Below are 26,667 nucleotides of genomic sequence, written 5' to 3' on the forward strand. Positions count from 1 at the left end.
TTGGGTTTCAAACTAGGGTTAAGGTGTCAAATTAGGGTTTCAAACTAGGGTTAGGGTTCACAAGTAGGGTTTTAAACTAAGGTTAGGGTTTCAAAGTAGGGTTTCAAACTAGGGTTAGGGTTTCAAAGTAGGGTTTCAAACTAGGGTTAGGGTTTACAAGTCGGGTTATAAACTATGGTTAGGGTTTCAAAGTAGGGTTTCAAACTAGGGTTAGGGTTTCAAAGTAGGGTTTCAAACTAGGGTTAGGGTTTGCAAGTAGGGTTTTACAGTAGGGTTAGGGTTTCAAACTAGGGTTAGGGTTTCAAAGTAGGGTTTTAAACTAGGGTTAGGGTTTCCAATTTGGGTTTCAAACTAGGGTTAAGGTGTCAAATTAGGGTTTCAAACTAGGGTTAGGGTTCACAAGTAGGGTTTTAAACTAAGGTTAGGGTTTCAAAGTAGGGTTTCAAACTAGGGTTAGGGTTTCAAAGTAGGGTTCCAAACTAGGGTTAGGGTTTCCAATTTGGGTTTCAAACTAGGGTTAAGGTGTCAAATTAGGGTTTCAAACTAGGGTTAGGGTTTCAAAGTAGGGTTTCAAACTAGGGTTAGGGTTTCCAATATGGGTTTCAAACTAGGGTTAAGGTGTCAAATTAGGGTTTCAAACTAGGGTTAGGGTTTCAAAGTAGGGTTTCAAAGTAGGGTTAAGGTTTACAAGTCGGGTTATAAACTATGGTTAGGGTTTCAAAGTAGGGTTTCAAACTAGGGTTAGGGTTTCAAAGTAGGGTTTCAAACTAGGGTTAGGGTTTGCAAGTAGTGTTTTAAACTAGGGTTAGGGTTTCAAATTAGGGTTAGGGTTTACAAGTAGGGTTTTAAACGAAGGTTAGGGTTTCAAATTAGGGTTTCAAACTAGGGTTAGGGTTCACAAGTAGGGTTTTAAACTAAGGTTAGGGTTTTAAAGTAGGGTTTCAAACTAGGGTTAGGGTTTCCAATTTGGGTTTCAAACTAGGGTTAAGGTGTCAAATTAGGGTTTCAAACTAAGGTTAGGGTTCACAAGTAGGGTTTTATACTAAGGTTAGGGTTTCAAAGTAGGGTTTCAAACTAGGGTTAGGGTTTCAAAGTAGGGTTTCAAACTAGGGTTAGGATTTCCAATTTGGGTTTCAAACTAGGGTTAAGGTGTCAAATTAGGGTTTCAAACTAGGGTTAGGGTTCACAAGTAGGGTTTTAAACTAAGGTTAGGGTTTCAAAGTAGGGTTTCAAACTAGGGTTAGGGTTTCAAAGTAGGGTTTCAAACTAGGGTTAGGGTTTCCAATTTGGGTTTCAAACTAGGGTTAAGGTGTCAAATTAGGGTTTCAAACTAGGGTTAGGGTTCACAAGTAGAGTTTTAAACTAAGGTTAGGGTTTCAAAGTAGGGTTTCAAACTAGGGTTAGGGTTTCAAAGTAGGGTTTCAAACTAGGGTTAGTGTTTACAAGTCGGGTTATAAACTAAGGTTAGGGTTTCAAAGTAGGGTTTCAAACTAGGGTTAGGGTTTCAAAGTAGGATTTCAAACTAGGGTTAGGGTTTGCAAGTAGTGTTTTAAACTAGGGTTAGGGTTTCAAATTAGGGTTAGGGTTTACAAGTAGGGTTATAAACTAAGGTTAGGGTTTCAAAGTAGGGTTTCAAATTAGGGTCAGGGTTTGCAAGTAGGGTTTTAAACTAGGGTTAGGGTTTCAAACTAGGGTTAGGGTTTACAAGTAGGGTTATAAACTAAGGTTAGGGTTTCAAAGTAGGGTTTTAAACTAGGGTTAGGGTTTCAAAGTAGGGTTTCAAACTAGGGTTAGGGTTTACAAGTAGGGTTTTAAACTAGGGTTGGGGTTTCAAACTAGGGTTAGGGTTTCCAAGTAGGGTTTCAAACCAGGGTTAAGGTGTCCAAGTAGGGTTAGGGTTTTAAAGTAGGGTTTTAAACTAAGGATAGGGTTTCAAACTAAGGTGAGATGTTGACAATGTTTTATCATAATTTATTAAATCAAACAATATAAAATGTAAAAACATGAGATGAACAAGAAGTTCATCTGAAAGCTGGAATCGAACCCTGGTCATCCATGTCATAGTCATCTGTTCTAACCACTCAACAATGGTCATCTTGTTGCTGACAAGCTGTTATAACAGAAACAAACTGTTTGCATCATGTTGAACGCCGCCAAAAGCATTGTTTGATTGGAAATGAGATGACCGTGTATAGTAAGGCGTTTTTGTGAAGAAAAAAAACGACCATCTATAGTAAGGCGTTTTTTTAAAAAAACAAAACAAAAAAAACCAACCATGTAGAGTAAGTCGTTTTTTGTGAAAAAGAATTGGCCATGTATACTATGTTTTTTTTTTTTTTTTTTTTAAACGACCATGTATCGTAAGGCATTTTCGGTAAAAAAAAAACAAAAAAAAAACAACCATGCAGCGAAAGGCGTTTTTTGTGGGAAAAAAACAACAAAAAACGACCATGTATACAAGAAGGGTTAGCGTTTGTGTGCTGGCTTTTTGTCCAATCGGCGCTCGTGCTCTGCGGAGCAGACATCCAGCCAATCAGGAGGAGAGGAGGGCGTTTCTGAGGCAACATTGGCGTACTTGGTCACGCTGCGCACGTCGCCAATGATTGGCGCTTCTTGACAGACTTTCGTCCAATCAGCGCTCGTTCCCAAGGAGCGACCATCCAGCCAATCGACAGGGAGTGGGCGGAGAAGGGCAGGTTTCCGTGGCAACGGCGGTGTTTCTGCCAGCCCTGGCTTGTTTTCGCATTTCATGCGGCCGTTCGTCGTGTGGTTTTTTTTGGGGTGTCGGAGACTTTCTCTCTGCGGGAGGCACTTTCGGCGTGTGTTGAGCCGGTCAGGTGAGTGCAGTAGAGGGACAGGACAAGAACGAAATGCTTCACAAGGCGAAGGAAGAAAGAAAGAAAGAAAGAAAAACAAACAAACAAACAAACAAACAAACAAACAACCAACCGCACGCAGGCTTCTCGACTGGCAGTTTCCAGTTCTGTGGTTTTGTTTTGGGAATACCAGGAAGTGTTGGAAAGACAACAACATCCTTCTCGTGTGATTGACAGCGGCGAGGATTGCTGATCTTTTTAATTAAAACATGTGTTTTGGCGGGCATTGACAAGGAAGAATTTCATTTGTTTCAGAAAGGCAAGAGGAGCGGTGGTGGGCGGACTTCAACTGACGTCGTCGGCGCTGTGGTGACGTCACCGATGGCGGGCACTTCCAGACACGACCGAGAGATGGCACTCAACGCCAAACGGCAGCTGACGTCATGCTCCGACCCGCTCGAGAGACTCCGCCTCCAGTGTCTGACCAGGGGATCGGCTGGCATCAAAGGCCTCGGAAGGTGAGACTTGAATTTAACACGTTGTTTTCAAGTCAAACAAGTTCTCCCATCTTGTCCATGCTGCAAAAAACAAACAACCCCCCCCCCCCCCCCCCCCAGCATAGCCAGCCTCAGTTTAGTAGGGCGTAGTCCACTCCAGTCTAGTCTAGTCTTTAAGCCTTTGAATCCAGTCGAGCCAAGAGCGGGTCAGCCTCGTGTGGCTTTAGTTTAGTCCAGACTTACGGATCTGCTGGGAAAGTGAGCAGACATGGTCCCGAGCGGGCGCGGGCGGCATCGTTGACGCTAACGGCGAACTGGCTCGCATCCACGTGTGGTCCACCTTTTCACTTGCTTGACTTTTGCGGTTGTCGCTGGTCATCGCTTGTGCTTCATTTGTCCCTTAGAGTGTTCCGAATCATGGACGACGACGCCAGCCGCTCCCTGGACTGGAAGGAGTTTCTCAAGGGCATCCATGACTTTGGCCTCTTGATGGACAAACAGGAAGCGGCGGCCATCTTCCGGCGCTTTGACCGCGATGGTAACGGCACCATTGACTTTGACGAGTTCCTGGTCACGCTGCGGGTAAACGCGCTACGCCAGCACGGCCGCCGCCGCCGCCGCTAGGCTAGCTCTTGCCGCTGACGGCCGGCTTGTCCTCGGCAGCCCGCCATGTCCAAGGCCCGCAGGGACGTGGTCATGCAGGCCTTCCGCAAACTGGACAAGAGCAAAGACGGCGTGATCACCGTGGACGACCTGAGGGGCGTCTACAACGCCAAGTACCACCCCAAGTACCAGAACGGCGAGTGGAGCGAGGAGCAGGTCTTCGAGAGCTTCCTCCACAACTTTGACTCGCCGTCCGACAAAGACGGGAAGGTAGACGGACGCATGACTTGACACGGTGGCACTTTTGGGCTCCGGGGAAAAGCAACTCGCGTTTTGACTTCAGCGGCCGTTTTTCCTCGCGCAGGTCACGCACGAAGAGTTCATCAACTACTACTGCGGCGTCAGCGCCTCCATCGACAACGACGCCTTCTTCATCCTCATGATGAGGAACGCGTGGAAGCTCTGAAATGACCACTCATCGGCGGCGTGGGAATTTCCTTTTTTTTTGTTGTTGTTGTTGTTGTTTTTTTGCAGGAGCAGACCTGCAGTTCCTCAACCCTCCGCTAGAAATGCCCTCGCAGCGATTGCGGAGTCGGTCGATGGAGGCCGACTCCTCAATCGCTACTCGCGTGTGAAGTGTGAAGTGTGAAGTGTGAAGCGAAGCCCGTCACCCGATACTCGCCGGTAAGCGTCAGGGTTGTTCTCCGGTCGAGTGGACGGCTGAAATGATCCGTCTCGAATCGCCTCGTCAGGCGTTGTGACGCGCTTGGCCCAACGCTGGACTTGACGTGGACGTGGCGCAGCGGACTGAACCGGCGACCCGGTGAAGCGTGCGGCGTCTCCGGCCGAAAATCGCAAACGCGCTGATGACATGGCGCATCAATAAATTCAGTGGCAGCGTCTTGTTTCAAGCGGACTGTATTTTACAAAATGAGTACAAACAAGGCGCAGCGGTGACGAAGGCGTCAACGAAGCTCCTGCAGCCGCAATCCGGGCGGGCGCCAAGTGAGCTCAGACCCGCGCCAGGAAGTGCAGGCCCAGCGAGGCGGGAATGTGCAGCGTCTCCAGGCCCAGCGAGGACGGCGCGTACGGGAAGAGCAGCGGCAGCGTCTGCTTGGTGTCCACCAGCAGCTGGGGGGCCTCCTTGGCCGCGCCCCCCTCCTTGGCCACACCCGCCGCTTCGCGCTCCTGGAGTTGCTTCTGCACGGACACGCTCGTTACACGCGCGCACACTCTGGCGCTCGCACTTTGGCTTTCGCACGCTCGCGCACACACTGACGCCAATGCACGCGCACGCTCGCCGTATGCGCGTTTGACCTGTATGTTCCTGATGAACGACACGGTGACGCGCTCTTCAAACTCGTTGAGGGGCGTGTACAAGTTGAGGATCTTGACGATCTGCACACAGGGGGGGGGGGGGGGGGGGGTGTTGTGGCGTCAGTGGGCACGAGGCCCGGGGTGGGTGTGGATGCGGGCGCGATTGCGGGGCCACCTGCTGGGAGTTGAGGGCGGCGCACAGCGAGCAGATGGCCTCGGCGTCCTGCGGGCTTTTCTTCTTGACTTGCAGCAGCTGAGCAACTTGAATGATGGGAAGGAGCGCCTGCGCTGCCCCCGTCTGGTACAACTTGTTAGCGCGCAGCCACTCCTCCATCTGGCTGGTGTTGTACCTGCACGCGCACGCCCGCGTCAGCGTCGTACAAATAGAGGCGCACTTTTCACTTTTCTGGGGGCGTGTTTATCTTGACGTATCCATTGCAAATATTCAATTCCGCCTGTGCGCGCTTCTTTTGAAAGGCCATCCCTCCGCCTTCATCTAATCTTGCGTTATGTGTCCAGTGTTTTTTCTTTCCCTCAAGCTTGTTTGCCGTGAAGCCGGAAGCCCTTCTTCGGCGTAGAAGAAGAAGCGGCGGCGGCGGCAGGTCATTCGGCTTCACGGCAAAACAAGCTTGAGGGAAAGAAAAAATGTGCTCCTTTTCCCTTCTTGGATTTCTACGCTTCAACGATAAACGGGAGCTAGCTTGTTCCCGTTCAATAGGGAAAGAAAAAATGTGCTCCTTTTCCCTTCTTGGATTTCTACGCTTCAACGATAAACGGGAGCTAGCTTGTTCCCGTTCAATGGCGGCGGCAACACTGCCTCCTGGCGGACGGAGGAGGGATGGCCTTTTTACGCGTGACTATCTTGAAAGGGAAAAGACTATCTTGTGTGCGTGTCCGCAAAAGCACACATTTGACAATTGTGACGCAGTCATGACAAACGCACTGGGGAAAGATCGATTATCGCCGTCCATATTTGCCATGTTGATGAATATTGGTATCTGCCTTTTTTTTTTTTTTTTTTTAAATCTGCCCAGGCCATATTAATATTGGGTCAACCTCAGGGAATTCTTCATATGAAATATCTATACTAGTGCCGACAAGCCATTTGACATTTTTAAACTAATTAATCGCAACATTTTCCATAATTGATTGCGATGAATCGCTACAATTTTTTATGAAGCTCGGAACGGATATTTACTCGAGTCAAATCTTGGAATTCACGTGGAAAAAAAGAAAGTATGTTTCGATTTTTTTTCTCCTTGATTACGATTCTTTTTGCGTGAAATGCAACCGCCGAACGCTACGCCAATGACGTACAACTAATATGGTATTTGAATTTGACTTTGCAAAGTGCACGCTCTCTTTTGGACGTCTCCGTCGTCCAGCAACTTTTTAAAGCAGGACTACGTCAAAGTCCGCCTTTGCGACAGCGACTCTCCTCGAAGTTTGGCTGCAAAGTGAGCGGAGGTCAGCTGCTCCAGGAAGTCCGTCAAACGGAGTTCCTGCTTTTTTTTTTGAGTGGCTTCTGAAATGCAAATGAATCTCCACGGTTAATGCTTTAGCTTTGACAGCCCTAATTTAGACAGGTTTTTTTTTTTGTTTTGTTCCACTCAACGCTGTAAGCTGCGCCTGTGCCCAAGTGACATCGGACAGTGCACTGGCATTTTGGGAAGCTCCAATGTCGAAAACTGGGCCCGTTTTGCTTTTGTTTCCTAAGGCCCTTTTTCATTTCATTTTCACTTTTGAAGATGGCCGCACCTGAGCTGCATGCCGGTGCTCCAGGAGCAGACGTCCTTGCGCAGCAGGATGTTGTTGAGCGTGACGGCGTTGACGCAGTGGAAGAGCTGGCGGACCACCTGGCCGGCGATCTCGGGGTCCAGGCCGTGGTCGCGCATGACGCCGTCAAAGAGGCTCAGCCGGCGGATGAGCGCCTGCAGCGTGTAGCCGCCCGACGGGCCGGCGCCGTCGCCGTCCTTGTCCACGCTGGACGAGCGGTTGCGGTAGCCGGCGGGCTTGACCCCCGCCAGGCTCGGGATGCTCTCGCTCTCCAACATGGCCGACACTGAGAAGGGAAGAGAAGAGAAGAGAAGAGAAGAGGGAGAGTCCAACAAGGGGCGGCGCCGGCGAGCGCAATGTTGCCGGACTGACCGATCATGGGCTGGATGGCGGCCTCGGCGATGCGTACGAGCTGCTGGTAGATCTGAATGGAGAGGTCGCTGAGGACCTGCCGGTACTCGGCCAGGTCGAAGTTCTTCAGGCAGTGCTCGTTCTGCTTGGACGTGTTCTGGACCATGAAGGCCTACGCGGGGGCGGGGCGGGGCGGGGCAAGGGCGGGTCAAGTCGAGCCGAGCCGAGTCGAGTCGAGTCGGGCGTCGAGCGGCTCACCTCGTCTCCGCTGTACTGCTTGAGGCAGTGCAGGAGGCGGCTGGTGTTGGCCAGCCAGAAGGAGGTGGTCTCAAAGTCCTCGTTCCTCTGCGCACGGCAAGCAAGGACGGCGGCTCAGGCGCGGGCTCGGGGGCGGGCTCGCGGGCGGGCGGGCGGCCTCTCACCTTGAGCACGCGCTTGATGGCGTTGATGGTGGCCGTCAGCAGAGACTCCACCTTGCGGTCGTCGTTGACGTAATCGGCGTGGCGCACGCACATGAAGAGGATGTAGGCCGGCAGACACGGCACCGCCCCCGACAACGCGCTCGGACGCATGTCTGCAAGGTACCGTTTATGCAAATTTGGGGTACAAAACGAGAGAACCTTTCGACGTCCGAAGGAGAAGGGCAAACGGATGGAAGGCAGTCGCTTTTGCTTTATAAAACGAGGTGCAGAGTGTGATGTCCCGCTTTGCCATTGGCCACAAAGGCATCCGAATCATCGTTTTCCTCCCGAGGGGCCAATTTTGGAACGGCGTGTAATGATGGCCTTTGATGAATTTGCGGCGCCCACTCGCTCCGCTCCGGTCGCCGCCGCGGCGCGAGCGGCTGAGCTCGGCTGGGCGATTGTTGAAGGCGGACAAGAAAGAGCGAGTCAAGGGACGGACGGACCTGTGACCAGCGTCTTGACCAGCGCGGCTTCGTCTTCCTGGTCGTACTCCAGCATGCCCTCAAAGTCTTTCTCCTTGCGCTGAAGCGTCACGTGGCGGCCCAAGTCGGCCTTGGCGCGAGCGCTGCCGCTGGCTGGGGAGGGGAGGGAAGGACGGCGTCAGCGACGGCGTCAGCGACGGCGTCAGCGACGGCGTCAGCGAGGGACGGCTTACCTTCCAGCTCCTGCACTCTCTTCATGTAGATGCGCAGCTGCTTCTTTAGCTTGCGCTCGTTCTTCTCCAGTTTCTCCACCAGCTCCTTGAGGTCCTGCGCGCAAAAGGCCACGCCCGCTCCGTTACGTGGGGATTGTTGTTGGAATTGGCGCGACTCAAAGGGCGTCGGATCCGAGTCAATACGAATAATGCGATTTGCGCGATTGTCACGGGCAGAGCGGTCGCCTCGGGCGCAGGGAGGATGTTGGTTGCTGACCAGGTTGTCGTCGGTGAGCCTGCTGATCTCCAGCTGCACGCTGTACTCCAGCAGGGCCTCGGGCGACAAGGAGGTGGCGTGGTTGAGCGCCTCCTGCTTCTTGTCCACGTCCTCCTTCAGCGTCTCCAGCCGGGCCCGCAGCGCCTGCGCCTCCTCGCCGTGTTGGCGCGCCTGAGACTCCAGCCGGCCCTCCAGCCGCCTGGGCCGCAAAGGACGGCGTGAGCGGAGGGGGCGTGGCCGCGCGGAGCAAGCTCCACCTACTTGTTGGACTGGCACACTCGCCGGTAGAGCATCAGCGCCTCCTCGTTGTCCGCCGGCAGCGTCTCCGCGTCCGCTTGGTCGGCGCTCTCCTTCTCCTGCCACGGCACAAGCGCGGCGCCACACCGTCAAGGGGCCCGCCCGGAACACGCCCGCTGCCCGGAACGCGCCCGCTGCCCGGAACGCGCCCGCTGCCCGGAACGCGCCCGCTGCCCGGAACGCGCCCGCTGCCCGAAACGCGCCCGCTGCTCGAAACGCGCCCGCTGCTCGAAACGCGCCATCGGGACGGATAGCGTGTCCGGCCAGTTAAGCGGCAGAAGCCATCCCGGGGGCGGCCATTTTGTGCCTTGCCGACGACCGGAACTGACATCGCGGTCGCTAACGGCCAACGGTGGCTCAGCTCGGCAAAGCGGGTGAGCTGTGATTGGTCGTCGCTTACCTGAGCAACTGGCGAATGAAAGATTTTGCTGCTGCCGAACACAGCATTGTTTCAACTTTTTCTGGCAAAACACCTTTGGCCGGACTTCATCTTTAGCACTACTCGAAAATGTAGGGCTGCTCGATCGTGGGGAAAAAAGAAGGAAAAAATTCACCGGCGTTTTGTTGGCGATAATCGCAATTAGGACGATTCGAGCCATCATTTACAAAAATGGATACAAAACGTTTCAGTGCACAAGAAAACTCGAACGACGACAAATCAACGTAGGCCAATTCCTTTCCGACCGAACAAAGGTGATCAAATTCGTTTTCTGTGGGAAAAAAAAGGTGTATCAATTCAAGTATGATTTCCTTGTGTGCTGGATAGAAATCAATCATGTTTTTTTACGGTGATTTTGGAATGGTGGAGTTTAATAATGGTAATTGTCATTGAATTTCGATTGATCGCACAGCCCAAGCAAAATGTTTTTGTTTTTTTCCGGCCCGCGTGTGCTTTCAAGCCCGGCCCCCCCCTTCCCTCCGTGACCTCGGCGGCCCGCCGGCTGCGCGCGTGCGTGCGTGCGTGCGTGACCTGCGCCTGTTTGTCGCTCTGCTGCTGCTGCTGCTGCGCGGCGCTGACGATCTGCGTCCTGAGTATGACCACTTCTTCCTTGCGCGCATCCAGCTCCTCGTTGGCCGCCTTGAGCTGACTCATCAGGATGTCGTAGCCGTCGCGCAGCTGGCGGGGGGCGTCGGCCCGGGCCGCCCGCTGGCCCAGGCCGCGCCGCAGCTCGTCCAGGTCGCCCTTGAGCCGCCGGTTCTCCCGCTCCAGCTCTTGACGCTGCCGACGGCCAATCCGGGCGTGACCCAAGTGGCGCTTGGCAAAAGGCTCGCTTCGCTTTGCTCTGCGACTACCTTGAGGTCGTTGTAGGCCAAGTCGGCCGCCTCCTGCTCGGCGTCGGCGGCGCTCTTGGCTGCCTCCTCCTCCGCGCACTCCTGCGAGCGGCAAATGTCATTTGGCCAACGGACGGACAACGGCATCCAAAAGACACGTCGATTTAGCTCGGCTTCTCGACAAGCAAACACTTTGCTGCGACGCGCGATGCCAAATAAAGAAAAATCCCGTTCAAAACAAAAACGAAGCTTCAGGTGCCTGGGATTCATCGGCCCGAAAAACGGCTCCGCAAAACGACGACGTCGCCGCTTGCTCAAAACTGCCGCGCAAAGACATTGTCGGACAGTCCGGATGTTTTAACGACGCGACGAATCAATGATCAAACGAATCGATACTTCTTTTGGATAATCCATGACCCGACGCGATGAAACGTTTCAGCTCGTTAACAGTAAATCCCATCCGATTGGTGTGGAATCCAAATCGAAGATTCGCTTCGACTTTGGAAGAAAACGATGCACGTTTGCGCAACATTTTCTGACGGCCAAACCGCAAACGGAGCCAAGAGGAATCGTCGTTTGCGGACGTCGCGCACCGTCGAGCCGAAACGCAGTCGCGTCGTGTCCTGGAAGACGGCGCCAACATTTGGCGTATCCGATTCACGGGCCGCTAAAGGAACGCCGAGTTGCCGTCCGAACCGGTATCTTGAGGAACGATGGGCGAATGCGCCACAGCCGGACTCTTCGGCTTTGCGTGCGCGTCGCGACGACCGGGCCGCTTTGTGATCAAAATGGCATTGAGAAAATCAAGTCTTTGCTCGGATGGATTTTTGGAAATGGCGCTGACCTCGTTTCTGGCCGCCTCTTCCATTTTGTCCAGGCTGGCCTGCAGCCGCTTCCTCTCGCCTTCCAAGTCTCGCACGCGCTTCTGCAGCTTGATGAAGATGCCCACGTCCATGGCCGCCTTGTCGACGCCCATCTCCTGCCGAGAAGGAGACACGCGAGCGTCACGGGTGCCGAGGCGTCAGCCCAGGCCTTAGCGGGAGAGTGGCCAGCACCACCTCGGCCAGCTGCAGGGCGTCGTCGGCGTCGCCCGCCTCCGAGGTGGAGATGGACGTGTAGTTGGAGTCCGACTCCAGGCTGCTCTGATTGGACGGGCTTCTGTGGTGGCCCGGCTGGAACTGCGCAGAGGTCAGAGGTCAAAGGCGGCCCCTTGTGCAACAGGAAGCCGCAAAGAAGCCAACCTTGGCCAGAGAAACTTCTTCCTTCAAGTTGTCGTATCGCTGCTCCAGTCGGGAATATTCCTTCAGGAGGTTTTGGTAGCGACGTCGCTCGGCGTCCATCTCGGCGCGCAGCAACGCGCTTCCCACGTCCTCTGCGCGCACGAACGCACGCACGCACGCACGCGCACACACACACACACACGCACACGCACACGCACACGCACACGGCTCACGGCTGGCGCTGGCATGGTACGCCCGCCCCGTCTCAGCAGGCGCGAGGCGTCAAAGGCAGTGGCCCCGCGGCGGTTGGCTGACCTTGGGCGCGTCTGGCCTGTTGCTTGATCTTCTGGTTGAGTTCTTCCTTCTGGCTCTTGAGCAGCGCGTTTTCCTCCTCCAGCTCGGCCACCCTCTGCCGACAAAGAGGCGGGCGGCCGCGCGGGCCCCGTCGTCACTTTTTTTCCGGTCAGCTTTTTTGCCGCCGCCGCCGCCGCCCTCACCTGGGTCAGCCCCATCTTCTCGGCCCGGTGGCGCTCCTCCATCTGTTCCTCGTGGGCCCGGGCCCGGTCCAGCTGCGCGGCGAGCGCCTCCGTCTGGCTCCTGAGCTCCGTCAGCTGCGCGGCGGTGGCGCCGCCCTGCCGGCCGCGCGCCTGCTGCAGCTGCTGCAGCTGCTGCTGGACGCGGCTGAGCTCGGTGCCCAGGCTGGTGTTGGCCCGCAGGAGCTGATCGTTGTACTCGCGGTACTCCTTCCCCTGCGTGGCAAAGGAAAGCCCTGCCAAAGGTTTCAAGATGCCGCAGCCGGGGACGTCCCGAGGGCGTTCGGCTTTTCGGGGGGGGGTTTGGCCTGCGTTTGGAGAAGTTCCACGGCCTTTCCTACATTGCCAGCTTTCTTTTGAACTTGAATCGGAAAATATCTCTCATCCAGACAGTTTATCGAAGCTTGGCATTTCAAAAGAAAGGCAGCTGGGAAAGACGGCTACGGTAGACGTTGTTGATCAATGCGGCCGATGAGACGAACCAGTGATTGGATTTTTTTTTTTTTCTTGCCCCCAATCGGTCAGACCCTGCAAACGAGCGTACGTATTGAAACCTTGATTGAGTTTTGCAATCCGACCCAAAGATCGAAAGGAGCGGCAACAACCGTTTCGCCGGAATACGGAACTGCAATTGGCTCCAAGCGCATTGTTTTTTTCCGCCCTCAAATGATGAGAACGGGAGATTGTTGTACCGTACCTTGACATTGTAAAAGTCTGGCCTTCTTTCTGGTCGTCTAAAAGGTTCGGTCCAGGCCACCGGCGCAGTGGTCAAGAGAAAGGTGGGCAGCGGAGCGGAGCGGCCGGGGACGTACCTGGTCGTCCATCTTCCTCTGCAGCTGCACGATCTTGTTCTCCATGCCCGTGTTGAGCTTCTTCAGGCCTTGCGCCGAGCCCGCCTCCGTCTTGAGCGCCTTGAAGCGGCGCAGCGCCCGGGCGCGCCTGACGGCGCACTGCAGCACCACGGCGGCCCGCCGCATGCGCCGGAACTTGAGCCTCTGCAGCCAGCCGCGGACGCACCTCTGGATGATCAGGGCCTTGTGGTGCAGCAGGAACTGCCGGCAAAGAGACGCGCGTGACACCACGCGGACAAACGGAGACGCATGGCGTATCTTTCTTTTGATTTCGACACTCTCGGAAATGGATTCGTAATCGGGCGGCAGATTTTTTTTTTTTTTTTTTTTCAAAGGCCCGGGCCGAGGCCGATATCGGTCAAAAGGTCGATTATCGGCCCCCGTGTCCGATTTGGAAGCAAATGGGCGGCATCGAGTGGAGCCGTGAGAGGCGAGAGGCGTTTTTGGCGCCAAGCTCAACGCAAACGTGAAGGGGGCCTTTTGTCCGTCCGTTACCTCCTGGTAGATCCTGCGCGTGAACATCCCTCGCGCAAAGGCCTGGACGGTGACGGTGGCCCGCCGCAGCTGCAGGAAGGCGCGGCGCTCTCTGGCCATGCGGTAGTTCTTCTGGCACACCACGGCGGCGCGCGTCAGGCGCAAGTATTCGGCGTACCTGGGGTCAGAGGTCACGCAGGTGGCCGGCGGAAAACAAAGTCAGTGGCGACGGCTCTGCTGGAGCCTCTGGCCACAAAGCAGAGCCGGTGGGCCCGGGCGCAAACGTCTGCTTTGACTTGGGAAAACAAGCGTGGGCATTTGCGCCAACCCGAGCGGGAAGACAAGCGCCTTTCACCACCTTTCGGGCTCACGCTGGTCACGTTCCGGACGACAGAATGCGAGCGAGCGAGCGAGCGAGCGAGCGAGCGAGCGAGCTGCGCGTCGAGCGCGCACTGACCTGCGCGCCAGGTATCCTCGCCCGTATCTCTGCAACAAAACCACCGACTTGCGGATCTTGCGGTAGCGGAGCCGCTGCAGCCAACCGCGCACCGTCTTCTGGACGCTGATGCAGGCGGCGCGGAACTTGTCGGCGCGCAACTTCTCCAAGTAGGCCACCTGGCCCGCCCGGAAGAAGATCTTGCTCTTTCCCAACTGGAACATGTCGCCTTCCTGCTCCGACACAATCAATCAATCCAGCCGTCCATCCAGCCATCCAGCCCCAGCCGTCCATCCATGAATCCATCCATCCATCCATCCATCCAGCCATCCGTCGCTCCACGAGGCCGCAGCGCGTTTGTAACTTGACTTTTTTGACGCATTTCAGGCCATTTTTGCCCTCTCATTCCTTTCATGAGCTGTGTCCAAAACCTGTCATCATCAACCTGTGGAAAGTCCTTCCGTGTGTGTGCCTCTCGCAACAGTGGAAATATATCGAGCCACGTCTTTTTTTTTCAGATTTGCATCATCTTCATATTTGTTGTTGTATTCTTACTATCATTTTGGGATTATTTTGATACCTATGCCTTTCCTCTCAAATGGTAACCAAAAGTTGAGGGAGCTCGCTAGCTCCATGTCCAATGGTCAATGTTCAAAATGACAGAAATGTTCAACTTTCACATCTCTTTGTGTTCATTTCAACACATTTTGAAACGGATTCATTATCGGGCGTCCGATTTTCAAAAAGGCCGATGCCGATATTGGTCAAAACGATAATCGGTCTAGGCATATTTGTAAAAAAAAAAAAAACTCAATTACGATTGACTGATTTGATTGAATTGTTTTTTGACACAGCGTCCTTTCCGTTCCCCAAAATATCTTTGTTATTAAAAAGCGGATGCCAATGGGCTTTTTTCCCCTCCTCCATTCTTTCAACGGCGAAAGACGAGCCCGGCGACAGACTCCGAACTTGCATCTCAAGAGGCGGCGGCTGGAAGTGCTGGAAGCTGGCGGCGCGCGTTTGCCGCTGCAAGTCAGGACAACTCCATTTGGATTGGAGTTTTCCGGCTTCTCACCTTGATGAGCGTCTCCAAGAGCTTGTGACACACCAACTTCTTGTCGGGGCACGACACGTCCGACTTGCGCATCAGCACGCGATACCTGCTGAAGAAGTCGCTGTACGTCCACCTGTGCACAAAAAAAAAAAAAAACGCACACAAAATTCATTCCCGATTTTTTTTTCCAATGCCGGCGACACTCTCAATCGCAGTCGTTGTTGTTCGTGTGTGGATTTTTGGGGGAATGGGGGGAAGCTTGACAGTGGTCCAAGAAAGCAGAGGGGCAACAATTCCTCCATCTTCAAATCTATTTTAAACATCGATCAACAACTATCGAATCAATGGGCAACTATTGTCATCATTTTCAACTGAACAAACAGCCATTTTGGTAAGTCATTCATTAGCAAATGAATCAACAAGCGTCATGACAATCGATTGAGAGGCGCATCACATTCACCGACAAGACTTTTGCTAGCCCATCCTCGTTGTCTGCTTTGTGCGGTCCCCCGTCAAAGCAGACCGATTAGCTTTGTATTGAAAATCGAGCATTTGCACCGTGGGGAAACCATCGCGCACATTGTGACGGATGTTGCGGAAAAAGACGGCAGGGAGGGCGGGAGCAAGTCGGGGGAGGGTCCGACCTGGACGGGTATCCGGCGGCGCTGATGCGGATGGTCTCCAGGACGCCGCACGCTCGCAGCTGCTGGACGGCTCGATGAGAGTCAAACCTGCACGCGGGCGGTATGGGCACGTAAGCGACACGCGAAGGGGCGGGGGACGGGGGCCGGGGGCCGGCCCGGACGCCCACTCACGAGAAGGCCTCCTTGTAGTCGTTGGGTTTGATGCAGCGTACGTAGTGAGGCGTGGTGGCGTTGAGCGTCTCCATCAGGAGATGCAGAGAGCTGCGGAACTGAAGACATCGGCGTCAACGCGGAGGGGAGGGGAAGGGGCGGGGCGGGGCGGGGCGGGGCCGGGCCGGGCGGCCGCTCACCTGCAGGCCCACGCTCTTGCGGTGCTCTTTGTTGGGGGGTCTGGGAGCCGACCTGGCGGGCCGCACGTTGACTCTGGCCGATTTGGGGGCGGCGTCCTCGTCGCTGAACAAGTCGGCCACCAGCTGAAGCTGAGGGCGCACGCGCGCACAGGCACACACAGAGTCGGGCGGGCGGGCGGGCGGGAGCGGGCTGACGGCATTGGGAAACTCACCTTACTGGCCTTGAGGATGTTGATCTGCTCGTCGTACACGGTGTCGCGGTTCTTCTCCAGGAAGCCGGCACACTCGTACTCCACCTAGGCGCCGTTAAAGAGGCTCATCAGCCACGACGAAAAGGAGCACAAGTGACGGGCCGGGCCTCCTCGCGGCTCACCTTGTCGGCAAAATGCACAATGATGAAAGCCGAGTTGGACATTCGCGGCTTCTCAAAGTGGCCGCTGGCGCCGTGCTGCTTGTACAGCTTCTGAGCCCAGTTCTGATCCGTTCCTTTCGGGACCTGAACAAGTCGGCATTTCATGAGAGGAATCGACAAACGAGAGAAAAAGGCCTTGGCTTTTTTTCTTCGAGCAAGTCAATGTCTTTCAGGAGACGCTTATTGAACAACATTTGCAGATTTGCAAACTTGCTTTAATCTTACGTCAAGTCAAGTCAATAGCTTTGCCCAGTAACTCAAGCGTTCCAAAATAGCTGAAATGCGACGCTCGGCGGACTAATCCATCATCGCGTTTCACTCTAAATTCACCGCCAGACCCTCTTTTATTCTAACGTTGGAAAAAAGCGAACGATTGCACTGCCAAACGACCGTCCAAAAGTCCATTTTTCAATGGCGGTGAATGAGTTCATTTGAAAGAAAGACAAAAGTTGGCCAGGTCAAGCGGCATCTGGTCCAAAGTCAACTGAAAACGGAGGGAAAGACTTGGCCCGAGTGGAAAGCGACAGACTGAGATCAGTCCGTCCCCACTATGGAGCGCAATTGGTCAGGTATATGAAACGGAAGCAAAAGTGAATTTGAGAAGGGACGGACGTGCCTTTCCGTCGCTTTCCATGCAGGGCAAGCGCGCGCGGGAAAGCACGAGCGGCGGCGCCGGCCGCGGGCAGGAGAAGAAAAGGCCACTGACTTTGCACTCCTCGTCCAGGAGGTCGAGCACGCCGAGCCGCGCCTCGATCAGGTGGATGCACGGCTGGTTGTCGTGGAAATCGATGAGGGTCCACGGGATCTGCTCCTTCATGTACTCCTCCTGCTCCAACTTGAACACGTGCTGCGCGCGGCGCATCACATCGGCGCCCGACATCGTCAGCGGCGGCAGAAAAACACACCTCGGGTTTTTTTGGGCCCGCAAACATCTGCCTCGGCGTTTTCCGCCATTTTTTCCCCTTGCTTTAAAACGGGGACGGGCGACTTCAACCACGGAGGGGACCACCGTTCTTTAAAAACAACGCAAACGAAAGCTCCCGCTCCAGGTTGAGTCCCCCTATTTTGGGGCTTCACTCAACTATTTTGTAGCGCGTCCCATCCATTTGGTCTTTTCTAATTTGACGGGGACACTACATCTGAGCAAAGAAGTGTGGAAAGATTCAAGCTCAGCCGAGTTTTGGCTGTGGCCACGGTTGAATGTCAAATCCGGCATTTTGTCACTCGCCGCCGACTGAAAATGACATGGCAACCGCTCGCAGCGAGCAACGGCGACTGAGCCGTTTTCTGAATCTGAGCCGCGATGGGTCGCTGTGAGCAGTTACCATGTCATTTTCAGTGGACGGCAAGTGACAAAATGGCCGCCCGCAGAGACGGCGAAAAACGAGGGCCTTAACTCTTCTTCCACAAAGGCAATATTGAGTGGGCCTGCTGGGAACAGATTCGTGGGGAAAAAAAAAACAAAAAAAAAAAAAAAACAAACCCATCCGCGTTGACTTCCGCTTTAAGGGCTGCTGCATTCCGACAAAAATATGAATGGCAATCATTTGGCTCATGATTGAAATCACAGCACCATTTATTTTTTGGCTACAAAAGAAAAAAAATGTTGAAAGGAAAGGCATTTCTTTGCAACAGTATAACGATGCGAGTTACCTTTTGAGCAAAGAAAAGGTATCAGATTGTTAGAGCATTTGAAAAAGGTTTTTTGTTTTTGTTTGTTTGGTTTATGCCGATGGGCATTTTGTAATGGCGGAGGTCAATTCAATGCATCGCACAGCCCGAGTTCCTACTTTTGGAACTTTTGTTCCATTTCCCCCGGGAATTGCCGCGCGCGGGCAAGAGGGTGAGGCCAGTCGCCTCCCGGTGACCGCCGCACGCTAACGGGGGCGGCTCACGTGACTCCGTCGCCTTTCAAATCTCGGGTCGGGCCGGAGCGGACCGGAGCGGAGCGGAGCGGGTCGCCTCACCGAGTTGAACTGCTGCTGCAGCTTCTCGTTGGCGTAGTTGATGCAGAACTGCTCGAAGCTGTTGACCTCGAAGGTCTCGAACCTGCGGGCGACAGCGCCGCCGTCAGCCGGGACGGGACGGGGCGGGGACCTTAGGGGACGGGCTTCTACCCGTAGATGTCCAGGACGCCGATGAAGGAGTGCTGCTTGGAGCTGGCGTGCAGCGCCAGGTTGATGTGCGCCACGATCCAGTCGAAGAGGCGGGCGTAGATGTGCTTGGCCAGGGCGTGGCGGGCGTTGGCCGCCTGCTGGGCCGACATGTTCTTCACGTAGGTCTCGGAGGCCGTGGCCAGCTTGCGGTGGCACAGCCAGTGCTCCATCCGGGGGGGCTCCAGGCCCAGGAGGCGGCAGAAGTGAGCCAGGTGCGCGTCGTGGCTCTGAAATGACAATCGGGCGTCAGGAGGGGGCGGGGCCTCGTACGGCGCACGGGACTATGTGTCTTGATATACACCAGCTGGCGCGCTGCTTCTGTCAAAGCTGAAATGATTTGAAAGGATCGGCCATGATTTGAAAGGATCGGCCATTTTTGTCTCGTGATATACTCAAGCTGGAATGATTTGAAAGGATCGGCAGCCTCCGCTGCTTAAAGGGAGCCCCAAAAAGTCAACTCGTTGGCCGCTTAAATCGCTGATCCCCGTTTTTTGGACTGCCAAATAGGGATGCTCCGTGATGAGAAAAAAATCAAATAAAAAATAGTCGTCATGAATGAGTGTGTATTTTTGGGGTGTAAAACAAGAAGCGGTTTAAACGTAAAAAAAATAGAAAGGCACAAAAGTTCCTTTTGGACCAAGCAACATTTGTAAAAGCAATCAAATGCGTTGGAGATTGATCATGGGTCTTTTTTGAAGGACGATGGCAAAATGCAATTTGGCAGCAGACGCCAACGTGGCCCCGACGCGGAAGACAAAGAGGCCGGAAAGCAAAGCCGGGCACCGAGACGCGGCAGGACTCGCCGTCCCTCTCGGCCAAGATGTCCACGTTGCCCAGATGCAGGATGGCCGCCAGCACCTTGAAGATGGCGTTCTGGCTGCCGTCTTTGATGCCTGCGCACACGACAACAAGACGTCAAAGCGGGAGGAGGCGCGGCCCATCGGCACCATTTGAGCTGAGCTGAGCTGAGCTGAGCTGAGCTGAGCTGAGCTGAGCTCGCCCGTCGTCCGAGTCAGGGTGCGTTGCGGCAGCGGGACCTCCGGGAAAAGGGACGGACACGCTCACCCAGCAGTCCGAAGGCCCGCCTGGTCCTCTCCAAGTCGTCGGCGTCGTTCACGCCCTCGATGAAGATGTTCTCGCCCATGGACGTGTACGCAAAGTCTTGGGCGCTGGCTGGCCACAAACGACACAAACGGGATCGAGTCGCGCAGGCGCCACCTGTCCGGGTCGGCCGACTCGACTCGACGAGCTACGCGCAAAGTGGCAAAGTGGCCTGGCCCGACGTCGGCTCTTTTAAAATTGGCAAAAAACATCCAATTGGATTTGATTTCTTTTTTTTTTTTTTTTTTGGTTTTGAACAAAAACCAGCTGTTTCTTTCTCTCTTCTGCCGTAAGATTCGACAAATACAGTTGGCGTCACCAGAGCAGAATTTGGGAAATGGGAACGAAAGAAATCGGCTCATTGTGGCCGAGCGCCGAAAGAAGGCAGTTTTTATTCGGCGCCGAGGTCGGCCATTTTTCTTGCGCCAAACACGGGTGGGGCCCTAACGAGTCGAGCGCGGCGCGTGAGACCAGAGCGCGGGCGCGGCGTTGCGCAAGACTCACCGAGGCTCAGGTCCCGCAGCTCGGGCAAAGAGGCCGAGGCGCACAGCTGGTAGAAGATGTGGTAGTTGCGCTCCTCTTCGGCCTGCGGCAGAGGTCAGAGTGCGGCCGCGCCCGCCCGTTGCCTACGTTGGCGCTTTTTCTGGCGCTGCGCCCGCGAGCCAAAGGCACCCACCTGGAAGACCACCCGCGACTTCTCCAGCAGGTACGTTCGCATGTTGGCGCCGATGATGCGGTAGCCGCGGTTGAAGCCGATCTCGATGTACTTGCCGAAGCGGCTGCTGTTGTCGTTCCTCGTGGTCTTGGCGTTGCCGATGGCCTATGCTCACGCCGGGCACAAAGGGAGGAAGCAAGAAAGCGAGCAAGCGTCAATGGCGGGAGCGGCGCGGCAGGACGGCGGGCGCAGCGCGGCAGGACGGCGGGCGCAGCGCGGCAGGACGGCGGGCGCAGCGCGGCAGGACGGCGGGCGCAGCGCGGCAGGACGGCGGGCGCAGCGCGGCAGGAAGGTGCTCCACTCCAGCATGGGACTAGACTCGGCTGGCCGCCCGGAGGATCGATACGCCGGGCGACGGGTTTGACTGGCGGTGACCTGACCGGAGCAGAACGGGCTCATGCGGACGAAAGACCGGAGCGGACCGGACCAATACGGAGTAGGGCTGCTCCGTTTTGACAAAAATAGCCATCGCCATCATTTGGCCCATGGTTGAAATCACCATCACTATTTTGGCCGTACGCGACAAGAGAATGCTTCAGCGTCAGAAAGATCAAGACAAATTTCGGCGAGCTCCTTCTGGGCCGAGCAACGGGGATCAAATGAGTTATTGCGAAATGGCAACATTTCCTCGTGTAACCGACGTTTGGTTGGTTATGGATGCGTGCGAGTTTTGAAAGGGTAACAGCGGTTGAATTTCCACTGACCTCCATGATGGGACTGGAGGCCAGGACTTTCTCCTCCACGTTGGCGTCGCTGGCGGATCCTCCGACGGTGGCAAAGAATCTCATGGCGTACTTGGCCGAAACCGTCTTGCCCGCTCCCGATTCTCCGCTCACGATGATGGACTGGTTCCTCTCGTCCCTGAGCGAGGCAAGCGAGCCAGCCGGCTGGGAGATGAGCGCTGGGGTGCGGGGTGCGGGGCGCTGGCGCCGGGGCGCCGGGGCGCTCGCACCTGCCCATCTGCTTGTAGGCCTCCTCGGCCACGGCGAAGATGTGCGGGTCCATGTCGCCCATGTTGCGACCGCTGTAGGCGTTGATCACCTCCTCGCCGTAGATCTGCAACTCCTCGTACGGGTTGATGGCCACCAGGACGATGCCTGCGCACACGCACGCAAGGCGCTTTGAGTGCTCTTTCGGGAGCCGGGAAACCCTGCGGCGGCGGCGGCGGCGCTGACCGCAGTAGGTGTAGATGTGGTTGGACTCGAGGAAGCGCACTCGCAGGTTGTGCAGCACGGCGGGCTCGTGAAGGTAGCTCAGCGCCGTCAGGTCGTTCTCGCCCACCAGGATGTCAGGGTTGCGCAGGAAGGGCATGGGGTTGCCGGCCGCGCCCACCGGGTATTCTAGCGGCTGGCGAGGCGAGGAGAGGCCCGGTCAGCCCTTCGGCAATAAGGGGGGGCGGGGCGGGGCGGGGGGCGGCGGGGGTGGGCGGGGGTCGGCGGGTCGGCCGTCCCAATCCAAAGCGCTTACCGTGCCATCCTCCAGGCAGAGGCGCAGCAGCGACTCCCCTTGCTGGAAGTCTCGGCCGATCTCCGCCGCCCGCCACACGTTCTCCCCGTCCGGGATCCATACCCGCGTAGACTGCACAAACGCACGTATACAGAGAGAAAGACCCAATATCGACAATCTGACGGCCGATAACCGATTGAAAACAAAGGCCTTTTTAACACATTTTGGAGGACTTCATTGACCGCAGAAAACTATCGGGCGCGTTTGTTGACGTTTTTGGAAGACGGCTGCTCCCTGAACTTTTTGCTACAATTTCATGTCTCCAAATATAACAATACAAATCTTGTCCCAAATTATTATTACCATAATCAACATAATGCAAATTGTTGAATAAACATATGTTCCTTGACTTTTATATTTTTTCTACATTTTGATGCCAATTTTTTCCTTTTACTGAAAACGAAGATCGCTCCCAAATATTGCTTATCGGCCTCCTCGACTACTGATAAATGGGTTCCGGCCCTGAGAAAATCACACGGCTCTCTCTCGAGTAAAGACACGCACGTGTGGACAAACACGCGCACGCATACACAGACAGATCCTCTGTCAGGCGCCTAAAAAGAAAGACATGCACATTGACATGACACGTAACACACACATAAACACAACGTACAGCCACAGGGTTGGAGGGACGGGGGGAGGGTGCGACGGGCGGAGCTGGGGCGCCTCTCATTAATGACCCTCCCCCCCCCCCGAAAGCACGCAACAACAACAACGGCTTATTGGGGCGAGGGCATTTCCACAGCAAGCTGTCGTGCAGCTTTGTGCGCTTCAAACGTACGGGAGGAGGGGGCGGAGCAAGACGCCCGGAGGAACGCCAGCGTCGGCGCATCACAAACACGCAGGAAGAAAAGAGGCGTGGCCTGACTGGCTCTACATCCAGTACAAAGTCCACAATGGAGGCGTGGCAACAATTGGGAAAGGCAGTGGCAGCCGTCAATCAATCGTTAATAATCGCCGTTAATGATCATCAATAAACCAAAGACTTGTTTGAGTGGCTCTTCCTGTTTGAGGCGGCCACACCCCCCCCAGGCTTCCTCACAGCGGGAAGCTCCGCCCACCAGGAGGAAGCTGCGGATCAAGACGGACAGGAACGACATGCGCACGCTGCCACACACACTCACGTGCGCATACACGCGGCGCGTAAACTTACAGACTCACACCGGCACACATGCGCACAAAAATACACACGAGTGCTGTCAAGCCATTACCATTTTTCAACTAATTAATGGCAAAATGACCGATGACCGATTAATCGTATTTTTTACGAAGCTTGGAACAGATATTTACTTGAGTAAAATCTAGGAATTCGTGTGGGGAATTTTTTTTGTCCTAATAGCTTCCGTTCTTTGACTACAAAGCTGCCACAGGAAGTCAATAAAACGGAGTTAACCGACTTCATGGTTTTCTCTCTGGCTTTGTAAAATGCCATCTCCAAAGTTAACGCTTTAACTTTGACAGCCCTAACACACACAGGCACGTTAGCCTAGCTAACTGTGATGACGACACAAAAACACGCGGCCTGTTGGTCATGAGCAGGTCGCCATGGTGACGGCGGCAGGCGGCGCTCGGGAGCCGCCGGTCAGCTGCGTGACCGCCGTGCCTTTGTCTGCTGTGAGCAAGCTTGTCAGCGCCTCTTTTTTTTAATCCTGCGCTGCGGGTGGCCGAGGACGCAGACGGACGCAGACGGACTCGTGCGTGCGTGCGTGCGTGCGCGCGCGCGCGAGCGAGGACTTAAAGGGGAAGTCAAGCCAAACACACTTTTTTCAAGAATACGTTCTGTGCAGGCCCACTAGTTGAAACGGGGCATTCTGATCAGCCGCCTGTTTTTAGCCATCCCGGGGGCGGCCATTTTGTTACTTCTGTCGACTGAAAATGACATCGCAGTCGCTCAGGTAACGACCGATCACGGCTCAGCTTCAGAAAACAGGTGAGCTGTGATTGGTCGTTAACTGAGACACCGCGATGTCATTTTCGGTTCACGGGAGTGACAAAATGGCCGTCCCCGGCCGGCAATGGACAAAAACGGCCGGATTAACTCTTATCCCGCAAGCGCAACAATATATGTCAGAATGCCTCGTTTCAACTAGGGGGCCGGCGCGGAAGATCTTCTTGAAAAAAATGATGTTTGGCTCGACTGCCGCGTGAAGGAGGCAGGCAAGTTGGCGGGCGTGCCAAACGTCTGCTGTTGACGGCCAAAGCGGCTCGCTTCAGGAGCTTTTCAACTCAGCTTGAGTTGCTTTCATGACGACGGCAGCGCGTCGCTTTCGGCCTGAACGAAGGCAGAAAAAGAATTTGGCCACTGCAATCAATGTGCGGACATGAGCAGAAGGACTTGTACAAGCGAGCATGACGGCAGCAGTGTTTGCGGGTCGCACACGCCTGCTCCGCCTTGAGCCTTCCTGGCAACCATCGGCAACGCCAAGCACGTGACGACTCGCGATAAACAACGCTCTAAATCTCAGCAAGTGTTTCCATATTCAAATGACCACTTCCACACCATTCCTAGGAAATCACAATGTCCATCAACTGCGGAACTCCATTTGGCAGAGGTCGGGACCACATGAGGAGACCGCGGGCCACCGGTGACGGGAGATGATTTTTGTCCAAGCCCTCCTTTGATAACGTGAACACTGGCCGATTTCAAAGTCTTGCATGCTAGCAAAAAAAAACCTGTTTCCTGATTATTGTGCAAAATCATTCACGCGCGGTCGGCGTCTTGACCTTTCTGAACAGCGCTAATGATGAAGAATAGCACAATATGAAAAACTTGGCTTCTTTTCAAACGTGAGTCAGCGCGCGAGCCAAGAAGCGGCTCTCACTTTCTTTGACCCCTGACCCCTTTTCTAGAGTGACAGCATCTTTGCTTGAGCATTGAATACAACTTGAGTGAGTGACTACTCTGGCCACCTCTGCTCGCCAGTTACGCAGTGCGCGTTGGCTTTTGAGCATGGAATATTTAGACCCAAGTAACTCTTTGGAGGACTACTTTTTACTCTAACTTTAACTTGAGCGCTCGTGCCCTGGAGGAAGAGCGCTCTTACTTGACTAGCCACAATTTCGAGCCACCGCAGTGTGGGCAACACAAACACCAACTTCCGCTTCCACGCAAAACCGAGCCGAGCCGAGCCGAGCCGAAACGAAGCGGGAAGTATGGCGTCATCTTTCTTCCCCGTTTGCGGCGCCAACATCACGGCAGGTGAGCGACAGGTGCTCTCGCGCGTCACCAAGTCGCTCACCGGTGTCCCGAAGTGAGCGACAACGTCTTCCTTCCCGAACCAACGAGATGGCTGACTGTCTGGCTGGCTGGCTGTCTGCCTCGGCTGGCTGACGAAGTTGTGGGGCGCTCGAGTAACTCACCGTCGTGTAGAGCTCGTTGACGGACATGTTTCTTTCTGCTCCCGACGACCGCCAAAGTCCACACGCGCGCGCGCGTGCGCGTCCAACCCGGAAGCGGCCGCCGCTTACAACAGGTGCATCATGGCAGGTACTTCCGCAAAAGCGGCCAACGCGACTTCTCCTGCCAACTTTTCTTTTTTCTCCGAAAGAAAAGAGTTGACTTGATTTGACGTGAGCGTGCGAGTCCGCCCATTTGCCTTCATGGACGGTACCGGGTTGACTTTGTTGACGTGCACGCGCATCGCTTAAAGCGACAGTACACCCCCCCCCCCACCCTCCCCACGCAGGTGCTCGGCAGGCGTGCGTTGTGATTGGAGGCGTGCTGTGACGTCGACGCGCGACCTATTCACAACGATGACGTTTTGGGACTCAACATAAACGTTGCAACGTTTTCTTCATTTTCCAAAATTCACTTTTTTTTACGTTTGATCTGCTTTTCATAAACTGGTCAACCAACACGTTTTGACTTTTTTTTATTTAATTTTGATTGTTTTTTTAATTTAAACTATCCTCCACTAACCTTTCAACTTTTCATTCTGGTCTTTTGTCTCTCGTTTATTTACCTTTTTACATGAAACTGCTGTCAACCGACAAATTCGAGCTCTATATTTGAGTTTATTTCACATTTTACTTCAACTATTCTCAACCAGTCATTTTGCTTTTTTAAATTCTTTTAAAATTGGCTTAAAAAAATTAAGTTCAACTTCCCTCAACTGTTGTCAGTTGAGGGAAGTTGGACTTTATTTTTTAATATTCAAAATTGTCATTACTTTTGAGCATGTTGAAACTTCATTATCCACAAGCAACCTTTTCACTTTGTATTCTTTTATTTTTTTGAATTTTTAAACGTTTGAAATAACTGCCGGCATGTGACGCATTTTACAGAACATGTTTTAAGGTTCACATTTTAACTTTTTAAAATGTATTTGACTTCAAATGAAGTTATTTATTAAATTCATCTTCCACAACCTTTTCATTTTCTTTTTCAATTTTCAAATGAACTTTTTGTAGACTTTTCAATTCAAACTGAACCCAACCAACATATTTTATCTTTAGTTTGACCTTTTTATTTATCAGCTTTTTTTATTCATTTATTTAAAAATTCCATTCACTGACATTTTGGCCCGATTTGAATTGGCCTTAGCAAACATTTGGACTTTTTATTCTTGAATCTTAACTTTTTCATTGGTAACATTCTTATCATTTTAACGGCGATCAACATACAACATCTTTTTTATCCTTTCGATTTCAACACATTTGAAATACTTGCGTCCACGCACACTAATTCCTGCGCTGTTTTGGAGTTGGTAAGGGTGTTGTAGTGTTGTAATAATAACCACCTTGAGTTTGAAAGCGCTTGGCTATAAGAAGTGAAATGAGCACTTACCTTTTTGTAAGGGTTATAATGCGCGCTCATGTTTCTTCATGTGTGGTCTCGACGTTGACGTGACGTGTCTCACATTTGGGAAGTGGGAAGCCGACGAAACTCTCCCTCCCCGAACACTCCCTCTG

The 26,667-nt window shown here is 53.9% G+C and overlaps 2 protein-coding genes across 4 annotated transcripts; one reads left to right on the forward strand and one right to left on the reverse strand.

Annotated features, from left to right (window-relative positions):
• Positions 1-2,668: 2,668 nt before the first annotated feature.
• capslb (calcyphosine-like b) lies at positions 2,669-4,816 on the forward strand. 2 transcript variants are annotated; one of them, XR_015089758.1, is made up of 6 exons: positions 2,669-2,837; positions 3,132-3,334; positions 3,718-3,895; positions 3,977-4,186; positions 4,281-4,600; positions 4,669-4,816. XR_015089758.1 is itself a non-coding variant. In XM_086052863.1 (5 exons), the coding sequence occupies exons 2-5, from the start codon at positions 3,198-3,200 to the stop codon at positions 4,380-4,382; spliced, it is 627 nt and encodes a 208-aa protein (XP_085908989.1). In that variant the 5' UTR covers positions 2,669-2,837; positions 3,132-3,197; the 3' UTR covers positions 4,383-4,816. The 2 variants fall into 2 exon arrangements, 1 of the variants encoding a protein (XP_085908989.1); XM_086052863.1 differs by having other exon boundaries at positions 4,281-4,816.
• Positions 4,817-4,818: 2 nt separating this feature from the next.
• Positions 4,819-26,662, reverse strand: myo5b (myosin VB). 2 transcript variants are annotated; one of them, XM_086052861.1, is made up of 39 exons: positions 26,543-26,662; positions 21,718-21,828; positions 21,426-21,597; positions 21,203-21,347; positions 20,955-21,111; positions 20,212-20,355; positions 20,040-20,121; positions 19,500-19,607; positions 19,218-19,327; positions 18,396-18,661; positions 18,246-18,327; positions 16,985-17,125; positions 16,240-16,362; positions 16,079-16,162; positions 15,867-15,995; positions 15,688-15,785; positions 15,517-15,603; positions 14,894-15,005; positions 13,840-14,051; positions 13,404-13,560; positions 12,870-13,109; positions 12,022-12,273; positions 11,840-11,933; positions 11,546-11,676; positions 11,363-11,482; positions 11,149-11,283; positions 10,326-10,406; positions 10,003-10,251; positions 8,997-9,091; positions 8,736-8,934; positions 8,480-8,573; positions 8,268-8,399; positions 7,783-7,934; positions 7,619-7,705; positions 7,382-7,532; positions 6,992-7,295; positions 5,409-5,583; positions 5,234-5,314; positions 4,819-5,116 (listed from the first exon to the last, which is right to left on the reverse strand). In XM_086052861.1, exons 1-39 carry the CDS (start codon positions 26,570-26,572, stop codon positions 4,928-4,930), a joined length of 5,511 nt encoding a protein of 1,836 aa, XP_085908987.1. In that variant the 5' UTR covers positions 26,573-26,662; the 3' UTR covers positions 4,819-4,927. The 2 variants fall into 2 exon arrangements, with proteins under 2 accessions (XP_085908987.1, XP_085908988.1); XM_086052862.1 differs by lacking the exon at positions 26,543-26,662 and adding an exon at positions 25,117-25,389.
• Between the last annotated feature and the right edge of the window lie 5 nt (positions 26,663-26,667).

This window comes from Filicampus tigris, chromosome 15, assembly GCF_054856515.1.
Source record: "Filicampus tigris isolate MCC_2025a chromosome 15, RoL_Ftig_1.0, whole genome shotgun sequence".
NCBI lineage: Eukaryota > Metazoa > Chordata > Actinopteri > Syngnathiformes > Syngnathidae > Filicampus > Filicampus tigris.